We start from the raw sequence: 17,675 nt of genomic DNA, 5'->3' as shown, positions 1-17,675 counted from the left end.
TAGTCTATTGTTTTTGCTGTGATTGTCAGAATTTTCAGAAATATAAACATACCGTAAGTAAAATTACTAAAATTGTGTAAACTTGAAAATTACATTTCCCGCACTCTTGGACCTCAATAAGCTCTCTGATTGGTCGTCAGAAAGTTTTCACGCATTGAAGCGTATAAATATTCCAAAATTGAATTCAATGAAGGGTCTAAAAAAAGCAAATCAATCAATCAATCATTTTATTTTTCGTCATTTACGCGTCCGGGACGAAAAAGATACTAACTACAAAAATCGATATAAACCTACCAGCACGTTCCTCAGGCAAAAGCCCGTTTCAATGTGGCCCAGGAGAGCAGGTGTTGAGCTCTTTCTACGGTTAGACTGCACATCACACAGTAGCCTAAGACGATTGAGGTTTGATATCCAGTTTAAGTTATTGTTTCTTGTCCTGGTGGGTGATGAAATGGATGAGCTGGTTGATGATGATATTGATGTTGATTCTCAATGATTGCCGTTCCAGTGTTCTCACTACTCGGCTATGGATGGAATAATTCCCGGCAACAAGACTACAACATCCGCCCCGATAGCTCAGTGGTTACGCGCCGGGCTCAAGATCACACGGCGCTGGTTCGACTCTCGGGGTGTGCGCTTGAGCAACGCATTTCAGGACTGCTCTCCATTCAGCGGCACCTAGTGAATGGAATAATTTCTCGGCAACAAGACTTCAACAATCGGAAAACTTCACTCTGCCAATCTCGGTAACCGGCCCTGCGTCAAGTGCCTCTACAAGTATGCGAACAAGTACCAGGAATAACCTATCAAGGCTTTGTCAGTCCGAGGATAAAGATTCAAAAACCAAACCAAACCAAACCAAACCAAATCGGAAACTTTACCCTGTCAATCTCGGTCTGCGCCTTCGTTCTTCGTCTTGATTCAAAGCCTCTACAACTACAAGTATGCGAAACTGCCAGGATTAAGCTCTGCAAGAAGCTTTCCTAGTCCGAGGATAAAGATTCAATCAAATCAAAAAAAACTCCTTTGTTAAAGCAGGGGTTCTCAACCTGTGGTACGCGAAGGTTTTTCAGGTGGCAGGCTACGCGGTTAGCTTCCGTTTTTTTCACAACTTTATATTTTGTTTATCTGGTTTTGTTTACAAAAAAAATTTTCCGAAGCCTATTCTTGTTGTTACGTAAATATTCCTGTTATTTCATATCATTACAATCTTCAAAATACAGGTCATGTCCACAGTCCAGGGGCGGATTTACCTATGGCGCCGCGGCGCCCCCTAAAATTCCAATTTATTTTTTTATGTAGGCTATGCATGCAAATTTTCTTTTTATGCTGTACTTTAACTTGTAAATTTCCATTTTACTAACGTAAAACAATGCGTGATGTAGGCTACACCTAGGCCTGTACACCGTTTTAAGTAGCCTACACCCAGAGGTGGGCAATAGCGCGCTACTTTTGTAGCGCCGCTACTTTTTTGGTGAAAGTAGCGGTAGCGGCGCTACTTTTTAGTTGAAGTAACGTCTGCAGTAGCGGCGCTACTTTTTTTCCAAAGTAGCGGTAGCCGGAGAGGCGCTACTTTTTGCCCACCTCTGCCTACACCTAGGCCTCACCGTTTGAATGTTTTTTATAATGCATTTTTTGGGCTATGCACCAGTGAGCTTCAGGCGCTCTAGGTTGGTGATTTATAGAAATGGATTTTGGTAGTTAGCCTACCCCTTTTCATTCACTTGGAGCAATCACTGTTGTATGGCCTAAAGTTATAGTGGAAAATACCTAAATTATCATTTCACGTTCGTTATTGCTTTTAATTGCCACGAGCGGCATTATGGCATTGCCTCAACTTTACAACTGATTGTCACTTGTGGTGTTGATTTGTGATGTGGGAATGACTGGTAGCCTACCTGACTTAGATAGGAAATTTTATTGATAAAAACGCAAAAAATTTTCTCAAGATGTTTGCGGCGAGGTTGTTCCATACTTTTTTGACGCACCCTAAAATTTTGCCCTAAATCCGCCACTGGTCATGTCAGTTGTCAACAAGGAACACAGCTGCTTTGAAAAGCCGTACAACGCTGCGGGACAGTGGGCGTTAATTATGTTAAATGATTGCGCTTGATAGATACATATCATCTACTGTTTTATAGCTTAAGCTACAAATAGCGTTGAATAATGATAGTTGTAAGCTAAAAATAGATCGGAATAAAATGTTCAATAACGGTTACAATTACAAGGAATGTTCTCCAATAAATTTCTGGCTCAGTATGGCCTCTTCACATTCAACGTTAGCTTCCTATGCTGTTCCGCAGGTACTGATTTTTCCTTCCTCGTGGGAATGCAAGCAGGGATTTTTAGTCATGATGAACATCAAGTCAAAAAATCGAAACCGACTAGGTGCGCCCGGAAATGACTTTCGATGCGCTATTGGCAAATTTACACCGCGCATCGATCAATTGGTGGACAGTAAACAAAAATCTCATTAAATTTAGTTGTGGTGCTTTAGTGTTATTTTAGTAGGCCAATATTATTCTTCTGAATAAAATATAATTTGATCAAATTAGTTGTTCTGCAAGAAGTGGTACGCTTGGCAGTACAGAGCGTCCAAGTGGTACGATATTGTAAAAAGGTTGGAACCCCCTGTATTAGAGCAACGGCTACCGTAGCGACGTAACTTTTTTCCAATGTAGTGGTGGTTGAGAGGCGTTACGGTTTGCTGTAGTCGTACTTCTGCTACCCGCTACTTTCCAATTCAAAGTGGAAAAGATTGAATCGTTTTTAGAGACTTTTGATCCCCCGCTTTTGATGAAAACACTGGAGAATAAAAATAATATTTCACCGAGATCTTGTTTTCAATTACGAAGCTAAAATGGCAGTGTAAACGAATGTGGTACGGAAAGGTGATATGATTTGTTGTCAAACTTCACAAGGTACTTAAATAAAGCTTTCCAGTCAGTTTAATAAAAAAGGTAGCGGGTAGGTAGCGGTAACATGCGCGCTAGGAGTCGTGCATAGTAGGCTAGCGTGCGCTACGTTTGGCCCGAGTAGCGGTAGCGCGTTATTTATGGCATATTGTAGTGATAGCGGTGCCGCGCTACTTTCAAAGCAGCGGATGCCCATTGCATTTCAGTTGTGAGATGAATACAAAAAAATTACAAAAAACACTGTAAAAAAGCAAACCGCAAGAGATGAAATAGCCTACATTTAATCAAAAACTTTGCTTTTCTTTTCATAAGATTTTCAAAAACATTTTAGATTTACATTGCCTGCTGTTTTCAAAAATGTTTTTATTAGGCTACCTATGTTGTTGATATGAACTGTTTAGCATTCAAATGAAAAAAAAAAACATAACTTATCTGTTGTTACAAACTTGTTCTCCTCAAGCAAATATTGTAATTCTTTCGTCATTTTAACGTCACTGAATTTCGAAATAGAGTCAAACAATTTCTGAATCCAAACAGCAAAATCTGTCATTTTTACATTGATTCATCGTCTGCAGACAATTTGACTGTGTGGGAAGCTGCGTTTGCAGCGTTCTTGTTAAACTTTGGGATACATTGAAGAAAGTTCCGCAATCACAAACAAAAGCGATGAGAGAAGATTTGAGGTACGTAACGCACAAACAGTTGTTTGGACGTTGCAAAGACGTGTACAAAAACCGATTTGAAATTCGATAGCTTGCACTTACACAATTGAATTGTTCCGGCGTCAACAGGTGTTGACGTTTTACTTGAAGTGCAGCCTATTTTACTGTAACCTACTGTAGCCTACCAGTACAAAAGAACGGAGAGAATATTTAGCATAAAATGACTCAATTATTAGCAAGTGTTAAGTTTATTTTTATCTTGATCGCAATTTACAATGAAATAAGAGACATCCAAGCCCAAGGTAAGACATATTTGTTGTTTTGTAACTAGTTTCTCAGCGAGCAAATTAGACTTTTTTTGCATTAATTCGACAGCTGTATACGTTACATCAATGCAAGAAGGACAAATTTGGAAATCTTGTTTCACTTACGCATCTCGGTGAGTTAGTAGCGTTATTTGAACTTCATGACGCGTACTGACGCTGAGAAGAACTCACGCACTGCAGTTCAGACAAAAATTGACGCACTGCAGTTTAGACGTAAACTGAAGCACTGCAATTTGGACGCTTTTATTTTAAAAGCAAAACTTAAACAAAACGAACCTTGATTTTGTGGCTTCTAAAACTGCATTCTGAACACGTAAAGACGCAGTTTCACCATTTCAATTTTGTCCGTCTGTAGGCCAACTCAGTCGCCTTACTTCACTTTCACTCAATCTTTGTATTTGTTAGTGATAATAGTGATAAGTTGTTATAGATAATAGTGATAACTTGTTATTGATAATAGTGATAAGTTGTTGGTGATAATAGTGATAAGTTGTTATAGATAATAGTGATAAGTTGTTGGTGATAATAGTGATACGTTGTTGGTGATAAATCTAGATCAGACTTTCCAGAAAGTTGTGTTGAGACATGTTTGCATACCAACAACAGTAGACTATCACTGCGTGGAACTCAGCATTTCAAATCAGAGTTGGATTAATTACACAATCTTCAGTTCAATTATTCATTACAATTACATTTTTCTGAAATTTTCAAATTACAATTACAGTAGTCCCGGCTTATTAAGCCAACCTGTGGACCGGACAATTTGGGGCTTAATACGCGGGTAGGCCTAGATTAATAAGCGGGGTCTATTTACTTCCAATGTAACAACTTGCACGTTTTAATTACAAACATGAAATACAATTTTGGTAGAGAGGTCATTTTTTTTAACCATGGACAAATAAAACCTAACAACCAGACGGCATTTAACATAATAACATGAAAATAAACTAAAAATTACAAACGTTTTCTTAAAAAATGTTGGTATTGGTAAAAAATGTTGGCAAAAAATGAGATATTTCAATACGTTTGCAGTAGTAAGGAATAAGACTTAACCGTTTAAAACGAATAAGAAACGGTTAAAAACCACTGGCCGAGTTAGTTAAGCTGATGATGTTAAAGTAGACCAGCAATCCTTGAGTATTATTGGCTTAACTTAATTTTAACCCAACATCGATAACAAACAGTTGCTAACTACTTTCGTTTGGCAGATGACATCAAAGATTTGTGCGCTGCCGCCCAGCAGAACTGCCAGGAGTGCATTGTAGCCCATCCCTTGTGCACATGGTGTACAGAACCACGTAACAACACTGTTTGTGAGCAATCGCGTTGTATGATCCTCAGGTAACAATCGTTTCGGTTTGGTTTTTGAATCTTTATCCTCGGACTGACAAATCCTTGATTGGTTATTCCTGGTAGTTTCGCATACTTGTAGAGGCTTTTGACGCAGGGGCCGGTTACCGAGGTTAGCAAAGTGAAGTTTTCCGATTGTTGAAGAGTTGTTGTCTGGGAATTATTTCATTCACTAAGTGCTTCTGAATGGAGAGCAGTCCTGAAATACGTTGCTCAAGCGCACACCCCGCGAGTCGAACCAGCGCCGCTTGATCTTGAGCTGGGCGCGTAACCATTGAGCTAACGGGGCTAACGTTTTGTGACTTGGTAGTGACCAGGCAGTCAGTTTTGTCAATCAGCTCCCTGTCTAGCTCCATGAAGAAATCAGTCGTGTCTGATTGACAAAACGTCGAAATAAAAGCAAATTGTCACTTTTTACATCTTGTGATAGTTCAGCTTAATTTGCACCAGTTTAATGTTGTTTAACCGCTTCTTTCTTTCCGCTTTTTTTAACAATATAAAAGTAAATTCCAAATTCGGTTTCTATCAATCCTCAAAGAATTCAATTGGTTTGCTACCGGTAACATTATTCATTAAACACTTAGCGAGAATGAGAGAAGTTGTTCTTCTGGACTTATTGACAATCCTCAGAACAACGTCACTTCCACCCAAAATGATCCTTTCTCAACTGTTGAAATGGACTCTCAAGCTGAGAACTTAAACGTCACCCAACTTCGTCCACAGAAACTCACTGTTCTACTAAGACCAGGTGGGATGCTTTTATATCTAATTTTTTTTATATCTTGCTTATGGCAACGATGTAATTTTATAGTTTGTTTTGTCTTGAATTTGTTGTTTGTATTGAACATCTTGCATTCACTAAGCGCTACCGTTTGTTTGTTGAGCAGTTTAGGCCCTTTCCAAGGACTAAATGACTAATTTGAAAGAGTTCTCCTTTTCCGAACGTAATTTGTTCAGCCGGCAATGGGAGCGAGAGTGCTCTGCTCAGCAGTTGCAAACGATGTTGAGGCTTCACTTTGTCTGCACCGCTAATTAAAATGGCGCCCAAGAAACCCCGACGCAAACCCTATACCGTATCAAATATAAAACGGATCTGAAGTATTGTTCTTTTAAACGTTTTGTCCGTTTTTTGAACGTTTGAATTATGTCAAAAAGTGAATTATTTCTGGTAAAACCTTCCAAAATTATTTTCAGGACTATCACAAAAAGTCAACTTTACTTTCCGAAGAGTTGTGGAATATCCTCTGGACTTGTATTACGTCATGGATCTGTCCTATTCAATGAATGATGATTTACAGACTTTGCAAGTAAGGCGGAACAGTATATCCATGCATTTTAGCACACCAGCTGATAAAATCTGTCTTTTTACGGTGATTCAACGTCAGCTAACTGTATTTATTTATGCTTTTATAGAATTTAGGAATTGATCTCGTGCAGGCCATTCGGAATGTTTCGGAAAATGTTCGGTTCGGATTCGGATCATTCGTAGACAAGGTCATGATGCCATACACAAGCACAGATGAACAATTGTAAGTAACTTTATATTGAATTTAAAGTTAACAAAATCTCAAAAACTAAATTTTAAACCTTTCAAGGTTTTGCCACCTTTTCCCGTTCATTAACGTGCTGGTAGGTCTATATGGATTTTTGTAGTTAGTATCTTTTTCGTCCCTGACGCGTTAATGACGCGAAAATAAAATGATGATGATGAAATGATTGTCTTTGTAATAATCTCCTCCACTCAAAACGTGCCGACCCATAATAACATAACAAAGTGTAGCCTACAAAGCGAATTTAAATTAATTTAATTATGCAAATCTAAAAATTGAATGAGGCTGTTCACCGGGCATTTAGTTCAATAACATGATGAGTTCTGCTGGTGCAAACTGAGCTAAACTATCACAAGATGTATAAAGTGATAATCTGATCTTATTCCGACGTTTTGTCAATCAGACACAACTGACTTTGATTGATTTTAGGAATCTTTATTCCCGAACTGATCAAGTCTCTTTGAAAGCTTATTTCTGGCAGTTTCGCATTAGTTGCAGACTTGCAGAGTACCGTATGTAGAAAGTTTTGACCCAAATGTTCGGTTCAGTTCAGTTGTTTTTTATTTTTGACCATCATATCAAAAACAATACACGTCAACATAGCAAAGGTCGAGAAAAAGGTAGAAGCGACAAAACGCGATCCTTATAAAACGTGCTTGCGACCGAAGTAAGTTATTAAGTTGAAAGAAATTTGGCACAGCCGCAACACATTAATGATGAGGTCATTGAGGTTGACAGAATGTAGTTTCCCCTTGTCGTTGTTGATTGTCAATTATTCCGTTTGAAGGTTTAAAATGCCAAGTTAATTGACTGTAGCTTATTGGTGTTGATTTCCACAGTGTTGGCAAGTAACTGTGCCAGTCTCTGTACTGTTGTGGCTTTGTAGGCTACTGCTTGACGTGCATACTGAATTGAATACTGTATGGTGGAAAGTTTCTAAGAAATTTTAAAGCATTAGTTCGCGCTTCTGAACACAAACTAAAATTTAAACAAACTAAAATTTACTGGCATTTTTGAGATTCTAATTATTCATTATCCCAAAGACCGTAAGAACTTACGTAAAGTTGTAAATTACGTAATCAATCATTTGTTTCCCCAGCTTGATTTGCTGGAAAAATTTGTTGTTTGTTCATAACGTCAGTTCGTAATATTTGAGAGTAAACAACTATTGATGTGTTTTCATGTAAAGCTGTTTCTCAAATATCAGATGCTCCAAGCGCTTTACAAAGCAAACAGTTCGAAAAGGCAACCAAACCACATAATATTTAAATTATTAAATGTTTCTATACAGCGCTATATCAATCGCATGTGGGCGATTTGCGATGGCGTCAGCGCTTGCAAAGCAGACAGTAGCAGCGCAGCTGGTATGATAGTTTGACATAGTTTCAATCACTTACCAAAGCACGCAATCAGTGTAAAATATATTATGTCGTAACAAAGCAATAAAAGATGCAACTTCAATGCCGGCAGCTTCTTCTGCCTAAACCAGCTCAGTGACCGAGTGGTTTCGCCTCCCGCTCTAGTGCTGGTAGATCTAAGATCGATTCCAGGTCGGGTCAAACCGAAGACTTTAAAAACGGTACCGATTGTGTTCTTTCTTGCATAACGAAGTAAAAGAAGTCGGATAATAATGTGATGATATCGCAGACTTTATATAAAATTAAAAATTAGTCCTGTCGCTAAATTAGGATTTTACTGTATTCTCAATGTAGTTTTCTTTCTTTCCAACTGAATAAGATACTGAGAAAGCTACCCTGAAAGTGGCGAAAACTTCATCAAAACAAACTATAGCCTAGGCTATGAGTTTCCCAACAAGACTGTTTTATTGAACTTTCTATGTGGTCTATCATGTTCACATAAAAATATAAAACAACTAAGAGTATAATAAATAAACGGTAAACGCGCTCTTTCTCACGGCAGGTTGCAAGATCCGTGTTTCAGCCTTGGGAACGCCACGTGCTCTCCCGCGTTCGGATTCCACCACCAACTCCCTCTCACCTCTAGCGGCGAGGCGTTTCGGGATGCAGTCAGTGCCACCAATATCTCAGGGAACGTTGACCGGCCTGAAGGCGGATTTGATGCACTCATGCAGATAGCTGTGTGCCAAGTGAGTTGTGCCATAATGTGCCAAGTGAGTTGAGCCATAATGTGCTAAGTGAGTTGTGCCAGATGTGCCATAATAGGCTACTATGTTGTGCAAGGTATGCCATAGTGTTATGCTATGCAGAGTTATGCCATGTTTCTATATTTAAATGGTTTCATTAGTTTGAGTCCATCGTTTGTCCGTAAACAACATGCCAGAGGCGTAAATGTCCAAATGCCACATGAATGATACTTTTAAGCGTTGTGGGCTACATAGCCAGGATGGAAAAAAAAACAAGTTTACCCAATCTTGCTGTTGGGTGAAATTAAATGTTTTTAAGCGAGTTTTTGATTAATTATATTTTCTCTTCTTATAATATAGGTCATGAATTCCAGCATCCAGCAATAGCAGTTAGGAAACTGCCGGTACTGGAATTGTCTGGTTTATAGGCTACAGCCGCTACACAGATGTATATTTTATAATACGAACTGTACTGTAAGCCTATAGCTGTAGGCTATTATCCAGTAGCCTACACTACAAGTCGTATGTCTGTAGCACTATTCTGTGTCCATTGCAGTTGTTCCTCACAATTGCTAAACTCCAAGTAAGAGAGACATTAAAATATTCCATGTGGGGCACCTTAACAAAGACAACAGCATGTTTTTTTCGGTGCCTCCATAGTGTAGCTTCCATATAAACAAAAGTAATATGTTAGGCTATTTTATCTGCAATTATAGGCCTACAGTGAAATGAATATAGACCTATAGAATATAACGCGAAATTATTCAGCTATCCCTACATTTGGTCTTTGGAATAAAGAAAATTTTGTTGCGTAAGCACGTGTTGTACAGAAAATATGTGTGATTGATTGCTTCAGTTTCATTCTCTAAAGTTTCTGGTATGACCAAATATTGTAAGGCCAAGTTGTTTTTTTAATATTTCTCGTTGCTGGGAAAGCTTTTTCCTGTGACATTCCATTCACGCATCTGCTCTACACTTATACAGGAGCAAATAAAATGGCGGGACATCTCATTACGGGTGATTCTATTCACAACCGACGCTCCTCCTCACATTGCCATGGATGGGAAGCTGGCCACCATCCTGGACATCAACGACATGCAGTGCTCCTTGGAGAAGGTGAAGTCTGACGTTGAGTACCTTTGTGTTTTACAAGTAATGAAATCCCATGAGCAAGATGAACACGTGTTTAGGCCATCAACACATGTATTCACACAACACGCACACAGTCACAGTAATATATACACACATACAAGTATCGATCTTTACTTGAAATTTGCAATATTTTTCACATACATGTACACACAAGGCCACACTCACACACACACACATAGTACTTAAGTAAAAGCACAGTTTATTTTTTGTTTCTAACTAAAGTTGTTTTTTCTTCAAGAATGTGAATGTTTATCTACCGAATGCTTTGGTATACGCAAAAAGTCGCATCCAAGACTACCCGTCGATTGGTCAGTTGCAGAAAGTATTTGAGAACAACAAAATCCAGACTATTTTCGCTGTAACACAAGACGTATTGTCGCTGTATGAGGTAAGTAATCTCCTAATGTGAATATTGGCTAGTACTAGTAGCCTAACTGTTTTATAAAGTTGGAAAATATCACTTGCGAATATGAGGTGTCTTCTGAGTGGCATTGCAAAACCTTTTTTCGTGTTTTCTCTTCTCATTGGCTGTCGCACCACTGTTGTACCAATCGCAAGACAGTCGTCAATAACAAATGAGTTGAACTTTTAGAAAACCCGATGGAGACATGTTGAACGATATGTTCAGCCGATTAACTCAATCTTTACACAAACAGTTCTAAAAATTGTAAACACTGCGCGGTGTTGAATTAGGACTTTCTTTGGGCTGCTGTGAACAAACCGATGACTTTACATTCACTTTAGGAGCTTCCATCTGTTGTTTCCAACGCATTCGTGGACACGTTGGAATCGGATTCCAGCAACGTTATAGCTGTGCTCTCGAAGTCGTACGAGGTAAGTCGCCTACTCTTCAAATCGGTTCATTCTGTGTCAACTCAAGTAACTTACTGTTTTACACTGTGTTGTTATTTTGTTGAATACGTTTGTGATAAAACAAAGCTAAATATCTAAAACAACGATAAGTAAACAAGAACAATAAAATTCTCTACGTGGTTCGCACTGAGGTGTATCTAGCGAACCTGTCTGCACGACGCGGTGGAGTATAATGACCGCTACTGTACATTAATGTGGTGAGGTAGATCAGACAATCAATGACACTATCTTTGGCTACCCCAAATCCCACATCTACTTTCCTTAAAGAACAACTGACCTTTTCGCACTTGATAAGTTAACAAGCAAATGACTCTGAGACATCTTGAACGAACTGTCTACTTGTCTATTTTAAGTCAATCCGAAGAAATCTTCAGTTGAATCTTCCAACGATACCCAGTGGTGTAGATGTCCAATATAGAGTTTTATGTCCCGGAGCTATGAGTTGGGTGGAGAACAGTCTTCAATGTAACAACGTGTCCATAGGGGATGAGGTGAGGTTTTACTGACTAAAGCTGGTACTGAAATCGCTTAGATCCATATTGATTACAATGATTAGTTGATTGCATTGTGAGAATCTTAGTCCTCAGAATATAGTCTATGAATTATTTCATCTACTAGGTGCTGCTGAATGGAGAGCTATCGCGAAGTGCGTTGCTCAAACGTGATCATAGGCTGCTGTTCTGTGTGATAATTATGTCGCTCAAGGCCAGTTGCTTTATAATATTTGAAAAAGTTATGAAATGTAGTTTCTACCCAGACAGAAAAACTGGTCTTTTTTACATTAACTCAACGTTTGCAGGCGTTAAATCAATGTAAAAATGACAGATTTTGCTGTCTGCGTAACCTTTGTCCAAAAGAAATAATCCAGCTGTTGATTGACAGGCTGTTTTCCAATTCGAGCTGACTGCCCAATCTTGCCCGCCTTCACCTGGTGGAAGTGACGTCATAGAGGTGACGTCAATATCCGTCACCGATACTGCTACCATGACGATAGGTGAGTTGATTTATCAAGCGTTGTCTATAAATCCACTAATCTGCAATTTTGTACCATATTTTTTATCAACTTGTCCTGAATGAAAAAGGAAGTAGCCTACTCACCACAATAAGCTACACGTTGTACCAATATTTAATGAACAGGAAAGGTAGTAAAAATTTTAGTGTTTTAATTAAGGTGCACTGCTGTAGTAGCTAACGAACGTTTTGTCGCTTCTACCTTTTTCCAGACTCTTGCTATATCATGGCAATTCATATTTGTCTCTTTGATGGTCGGAAATAAAATAGGAAACTGAAATTTAAATTAAACTGAAACTAACCGGTCACTAACATGTTGTTTAGAATACATCTGCGACTGTAACTGTGTTGGAGCAGTAAAATCAAACAGCACCCACTGCAACGGAGAGGGAGAGTTGGAGGTTAGTGATGTGCATGGAGACCAACTGTAGGAGAACACAAAATTTTGAAATACTTTGATTGGATTCATGCTTTATTGTATAGCTCTGTTTTAAGAACACGCTAACCAATATTATTGAAACAAGTAGCCTAGTTCTGTCATGAATTCGCAAAACTTCATCTTGAGTCGTATCGGCTCTATTTTTTCTTACCTGTGTGCATTTATTTTTCTTCAGTTTTTTTCACTTTAATTTTTTGTGTGGTCTAACCTTCAGATTGGGGATTTCACCTTTAAGCATGCCATTCGGTGTCTTACTGGAACACATGCTCGTGTTTTTGATTGGAGTTAAACCAATGGCCTTTAAATTGCCGGTCTCTGGCAATAGGAACATGTGATCGCATGTATTGTGCATTGTGGAGACTTTGATCTCATTGGAGTCCGGTAAAAGATACTAGCATGAGCATTTTCATTTTGCTTCTAGTGTGGGCGTTGCTCTTGTAATCCCGGGGTGCTAGGGGAGCAATGCCAATGTCTGGCCCCTGCTTCGGGGGAGCCTATAGAACAGCAATGCTTGCGAAAGGAATACGTGGAGGGTGCGACATTGTGCAGGTGAGGATAACAAACTATAGGCCTATTATAATGACGCCATACCTAGATTTCATATGTAACATAACAGGCTGATCAACGACGGATACGTCACTATGCTTACGTCAGAGCCTTTCATCAAATTTCCACAAGGAATCCTTTACGAGTCAAAAAATCATTCAACAAGTGACCACTGGCTTAAGCAAGCCTACTTTTGTTGAATTAAAAGAAATACAAAAACATTTTCTCTGGTCTCGGTAAATTCAGGATGCGTTGAGATGTCACTAACACAATCATGTTTGTATATTGCAAATAGATTAAGTTATATTGAAGTAGATGCATTGCACACTTTATTAAGCTATTTTCTATCACCCAGCGGACGAGGATGTTGCGAATGCGGCCAGTGTCTTTGCGAGGACGGTTACCATGGTGATTATTGTCAATGCACACGAACGGGTTGCCCTGACAACGGTGGCGAACTTTGTGGAGGTGAGTTTTGGAGAAATAACGACAATGTTTTGACCAGATAAAGAAAACATGAATCTTAGCACCCGTGGTGCACACTTTGATAATACGTAGCTTTTCTCATTAGTTGTCTTCGCGGATCATCGCATGACAACCATGGTGGCTGTCTACACTGCACTTAAGTAGTTGCAAACTACTACTAAAAAATTTACATTCATCCTGGGATTTGCATTGCCGGGCTGCGCGGCCAAGTTGTGAAAGTGCCTGCACGACGCTTTAAACGACGTCTGTTCGACAACTATGGAAGATCACTCGGCTGTGTCTTCTACAAAAACGTGATAGCGTGCTTGATGGTGAATGTGAAGAATGGTTTCTTTGTCTTTCTGTCTACTTACTGTAAATTCTCAACAACCTGGCATAAGTCCCTGCGCAATACAAACATGTTAGTAGCCTACAATGTTTTGTGGGCTGTCTGATCTTAAAAATTGTTACATATTATTATTTGCATTTAGGACCCGATCAAGGGATTTGTGAGAACTGTGACAATTCTCCTGTGTGTCTGTGCAACTCCTCCGCTGGCTGGGGTCCCGATAGACGTGGAGTATGTTCTTGCAACATCAACAATTGCAGAACGGACAGCAATAGTGCATTGTGCTCCAATAATGGAGAGTGCGAATGCAACACCTGTGTGTGTGACAAAGTTGGCCAATATGTACGTATGGTTTATACAAATTAACTCTCTTTGAGAGATGTTTTTTGTGAAAAGAAAGAGCTTATTTCTCAACAAACTGGCAGTTATGATTTGCTCAACTGGCAACATTGCAGACAGTTTTAGTGCAGTCCTTAAAGTACAGTTGCGGTTAGTATCGTTTGCTAATATTAAAACAAAATTGGTTCTAGTTATAAATGGTCCCTTTCAACACAGATGTCTTAATTAAGCAAGAATTTAAGGTGGAATTTTGATGTAACAAAGTATTTTCAAATAAGCTGTCGTTGTAAACGATGCAGGATCTTTACAACGGAAAGTACTGCAGGCAGTGTGCCCATCCCTTGTGCTCCGTTGATGGAACTTGTAGTGGAGCTGAGGTTCAAGCTTGTGCACTTTGTGTGTACGAGCAAGGTCGGCAAAATGAAGTAAGTTATTTTCTTTTGCTTTATATTTGCATCTACTGATTTATCATCGAAACTATGAAAATGTTGAAATAGCCGAACTGTCGACATACAAGAATTGCTATAAGTAGTATCTAAATTTCCATATTAAGAATTGCGGGGTAAGTGGTTTGCCCTTTTCGTCTAGGTTTATCACGCTCTCGATTAAGACATTTAAAGAACAATAAAAAGTATTTGATAAATTTTCTTTCAATACCTTGCAATACTTGGCAGGATGTGATCGCCAATTGCCAGGCCGTCTGTGGAGACCAAGGAATTATTTCTCTCACTCGCCAGTCATCGCTACCGGATTGTACAAACTGTTTGCCTGGAAGCTCCAACACCGATTGCCTTGAGTGCAGTGACTTCAATCAAGACATGTAGGCTACGTTTGTTTGTATCAACAGTGGAAGTGCATTTATGAAATTTGTAGCTTGTAGTTTGCTTTTGGTTGGTTGATTTGAATCTTTTCGATTGTTGAAATGTTATTGTTTGTGAATTCTTCCATCCACTAGATAGGCCTATCATTGAATAGAGAGCTGTCCTTTAAATACATTGCTCAAACGCATACCCCGCGAGCTGAACCAGCGCTACTTGACTTGCCTGCTTTTGAGGTAATTCGTTCAATTCATTACTACCATGGCATGATCGACGTCTATGTTTAATCTGTTGAGGCGAACGTTCTGCATTTTTGCCATCCCATGATTGGTGATTGAGTGATGGCTTCAGACCACAAGTTAGTCCGATATGGGTATTCACTACTCTGACAAACTAGCTTGTCACATTCGTCCTTTTTATGTTGATTTAACGTCGTAGCATCGCTAATAGTTGTAAGACTAACAATCATGCAATGCATCGATTTCAGTAGTAGACTGTTGGAAGTTGCCTAAAGGCTCCAACGGTTTTCAGAATCATTTGCCAATATAGCCTACCTTACACAACGCCAGAGCATCATCATAAGTCTTTGTTTTCTGTCAACGTCTGGTGTTAATTATGTTGATTATTATCCAATTAGCTCTCTCCACGTCACTGTCACGTGTTCGGCTCCAACTTCCATCAGTAACTGTATGGTGACGTACTTGATTACGTGGAGCAGGACCCGATTGCAATATCTCGTCTATGTGAGGGAATACGAACGTGCAGTTGGTGAGAAGCTTGTGTCATGAACAGTAGCGCTTTACAAGGGGATCCAGGGTAAACTTTTAAATCCGGTTTTGGGACGATTTTAGGACCGTGTAACCTTTAAAAGGAACCCAAGATTTTAAAGAAACCTCCGCGTATTCTTTGGATATAGTTCCTTTTTCTTAGAAATGTTTTGATTTGGGGCCCGAGTATCTCATTGAAACCGGGCCCAAATTATCGTCCCAACGGCCAGGGCCGGATTTAGCTGATGAGGGGCCCGGGGCACTTTTAGATCGGGGGGCCCCCGTGCAAAAAATTTTTTCAAGCCTACGGCGCGAAAAACCATCTCTACGTCTACAGTAGCATCAGTCCAGTACTGCACAGCATTTTGCAGAAACTTTAAAGGCCAAAAGGAAAAAAATCACATTTTTTTCCACATAGGGGGGCCCTTCAAAAGTCGGGGGGCCCGGGGCAACTGCCCCCTCTGCCCCCCCCTAAATCCCGGCCTGCCAACGGCCCTGGTCATGAATTGGGTTTTGTAGCGGTTTATTTGAAAGAGGAGTTGGAGAAAGCCGCCTGTGGCATCTTGTTTGAACAAACTAAGTTCGCCTTTGAACGCAAGAGAGTAAACCACGTCGCAAAATATTTAAAGGCATTCTCTTGAATTTCTTATTTCAAAGATAGTTTCCCAATGTTGGTTTGTTCTTAGTTTGGTTGACAAACGCCAGATGCGAATTGCCGAAAATGCTTCAACCGAGAAAGCCTTTTTTATCAAGCTGAAAGTCATGTTGTTTGTTGGCCTCGTATGTTTGTGATTTAAAAAAATAATATTTTTTTACTAAAACTTTTACTTGTCAGTTGATAGTTGTGCAAGCCAGCGAAGTATGGGAACGTTACGGCGGTTGAGGGAGTGTATGCAACAATTGTGATGTTGCAGGAATCATCAGAGATAGATCCCATTAAAGAACATAACGTTAAAATGAGCACAACACTGTAACGAAAAAGGTTAAAGACTAACCGTCACCGAGCCGCAGTTTTCTTATGTGTTTTTTGTTTTGTTGTCAAACCTGATGTGCTAATACCCAGTTGTTTCTTTCATTATTAATATAAACAAACTCAATTTTCGATACGGAATTTTCGATACCAATTTTCGATACTCAATTTTCGATACCAATCTTCGATATCGAAAGATTAAACTCTTAAAACTCTTCCAGATTGTCCAGAGATTGATATCTTACTCATCATCATCCCTGTCGCTGGAGGGATCGTTCTCCTAGGTCTTCTTGCTCTTCTCTTGTGGAAAATCTGTCAGACTCTTCGAGATAAACGAGAATACGAACAGTTTGTCGCTGAAGCGAAGTCTGCGCAGTGGGCCAAGGTGGGTTCAATTGCTTCACATATTGTTGGTTTTCATTTATTGAATGCTGGAATCTTAATCCTCTACTCGAAGCTATAGATGATTTCATTAAATCAAGACATTTAAAGTGATGTTTGTATACATCAGAAGCAATTAAAATGTTTTGCGAAGATGTTACTTAGCTGGTAGCGTATATCTTTGCAAGCTTTAGTGCTGTTAAATATTCCAAACTTGTCTCCAAACAAATTTAAACCAGTCAATTCACAGTTTTTCAAGCTTAATAATGCTTTTCGTTGGTCGAAGAATTGTTCTAAATGATTTATTGTTCTCTGGGGTGGCAACAGATTTTGATGACTATTTGCTCTTTCGCTGCCAACCTTTTTGTGCTAACTCCATTTCACTAAAGTTTATGGCGTTTGTATCTTGCCAACACAAACCAAATATACTCAACTAAACTTTAAACATTTAAACGTAATTTTAGTTTGAACAGTATTCTCCTCAATGAAGTCAATCTCCACCGAGACCTCGCACAATGTGATCTGATCTTTTTCTGTATTCCAGATGGAAAACCCTATCTTTTCCAGTCCCACTTCCAGATTTGTTAATCCTGGGTTCGTTGACGATGATCCAAAGGTTGACATCCGCAAGAATGATTAGAAGCAACTTATTTATATA

The 17,675-nt window shown here is 39.2% G+C and overlaps 2 protein-coding genes across 2 annotated transcripts; both read left to right on the top strand.

Annotated features, from left to right (window-relative positions):
- Positions 1-3,781: 3,781 nt before the first annotated feature.
- LOC145784059 (integrin beta-1-A-like) lies at positions 3,782-14,108 on the top strand. The gene is made up of 15 exons (XM_082595815.1): positions 3,782-3,879; positions 5,112-5,244; positions 5,838-6,001; positions 6,448-6,560; positions 6,667-6,782; positions 8,724-8,910; positions 9,892-10,023; positions 10,298-10,447; positions 10,804-10,893; positions 11,286-11,423; positions 11,815-11,926; positions 12,268-12,344; positions 12,804-12,931; positions 13,284-13,396; positions 13,885-14,108. Exons 1-15 carry the CDS (start codon positions 3,798-3,800, stop codon positions 14,106-14,108), a joined length of 1,959 nt encoding a protein of 652 aa, XP_082451941.1. The 5' UTR covers positions 3,782-3,797.
- Positions 14,109-14,846: 738 nt separating this feature from the next.
- LOC145784058 (integrin beta pat-3-like) lies at positions 14,847-17,675 on the top strand (the record flags this gene model as incomplete). Its single annotated transcript, XM_082595813.1, has 3 exons — positions 14,847-14,901; positions 16,858-17,021; positions 17,562-17,675. Coding segments are annotated over 3 exons (315 nt in total), but the record flags the coding sequence as incomplete, so codon positions are not given.

The sequence above is a fragment of the Aplidium turbinatum genome, chromosome 15, assembly GCF_918807975.1.
Source record: "Aplidium turbinatum chromosome 15, kaAplTurb1.1, whole genome shotgun sequence".
NCBI lineage: Eukaryota > Metazoa > Chordata > Ascidiacea > Aplousobranchia > Polyclinidae > Aplidium > Aplidium turbinatum.
Note: the sequence above shows the minus strand (reverse complement) of the source record. Positions and strands in the feature narration are given on the sequence as shown.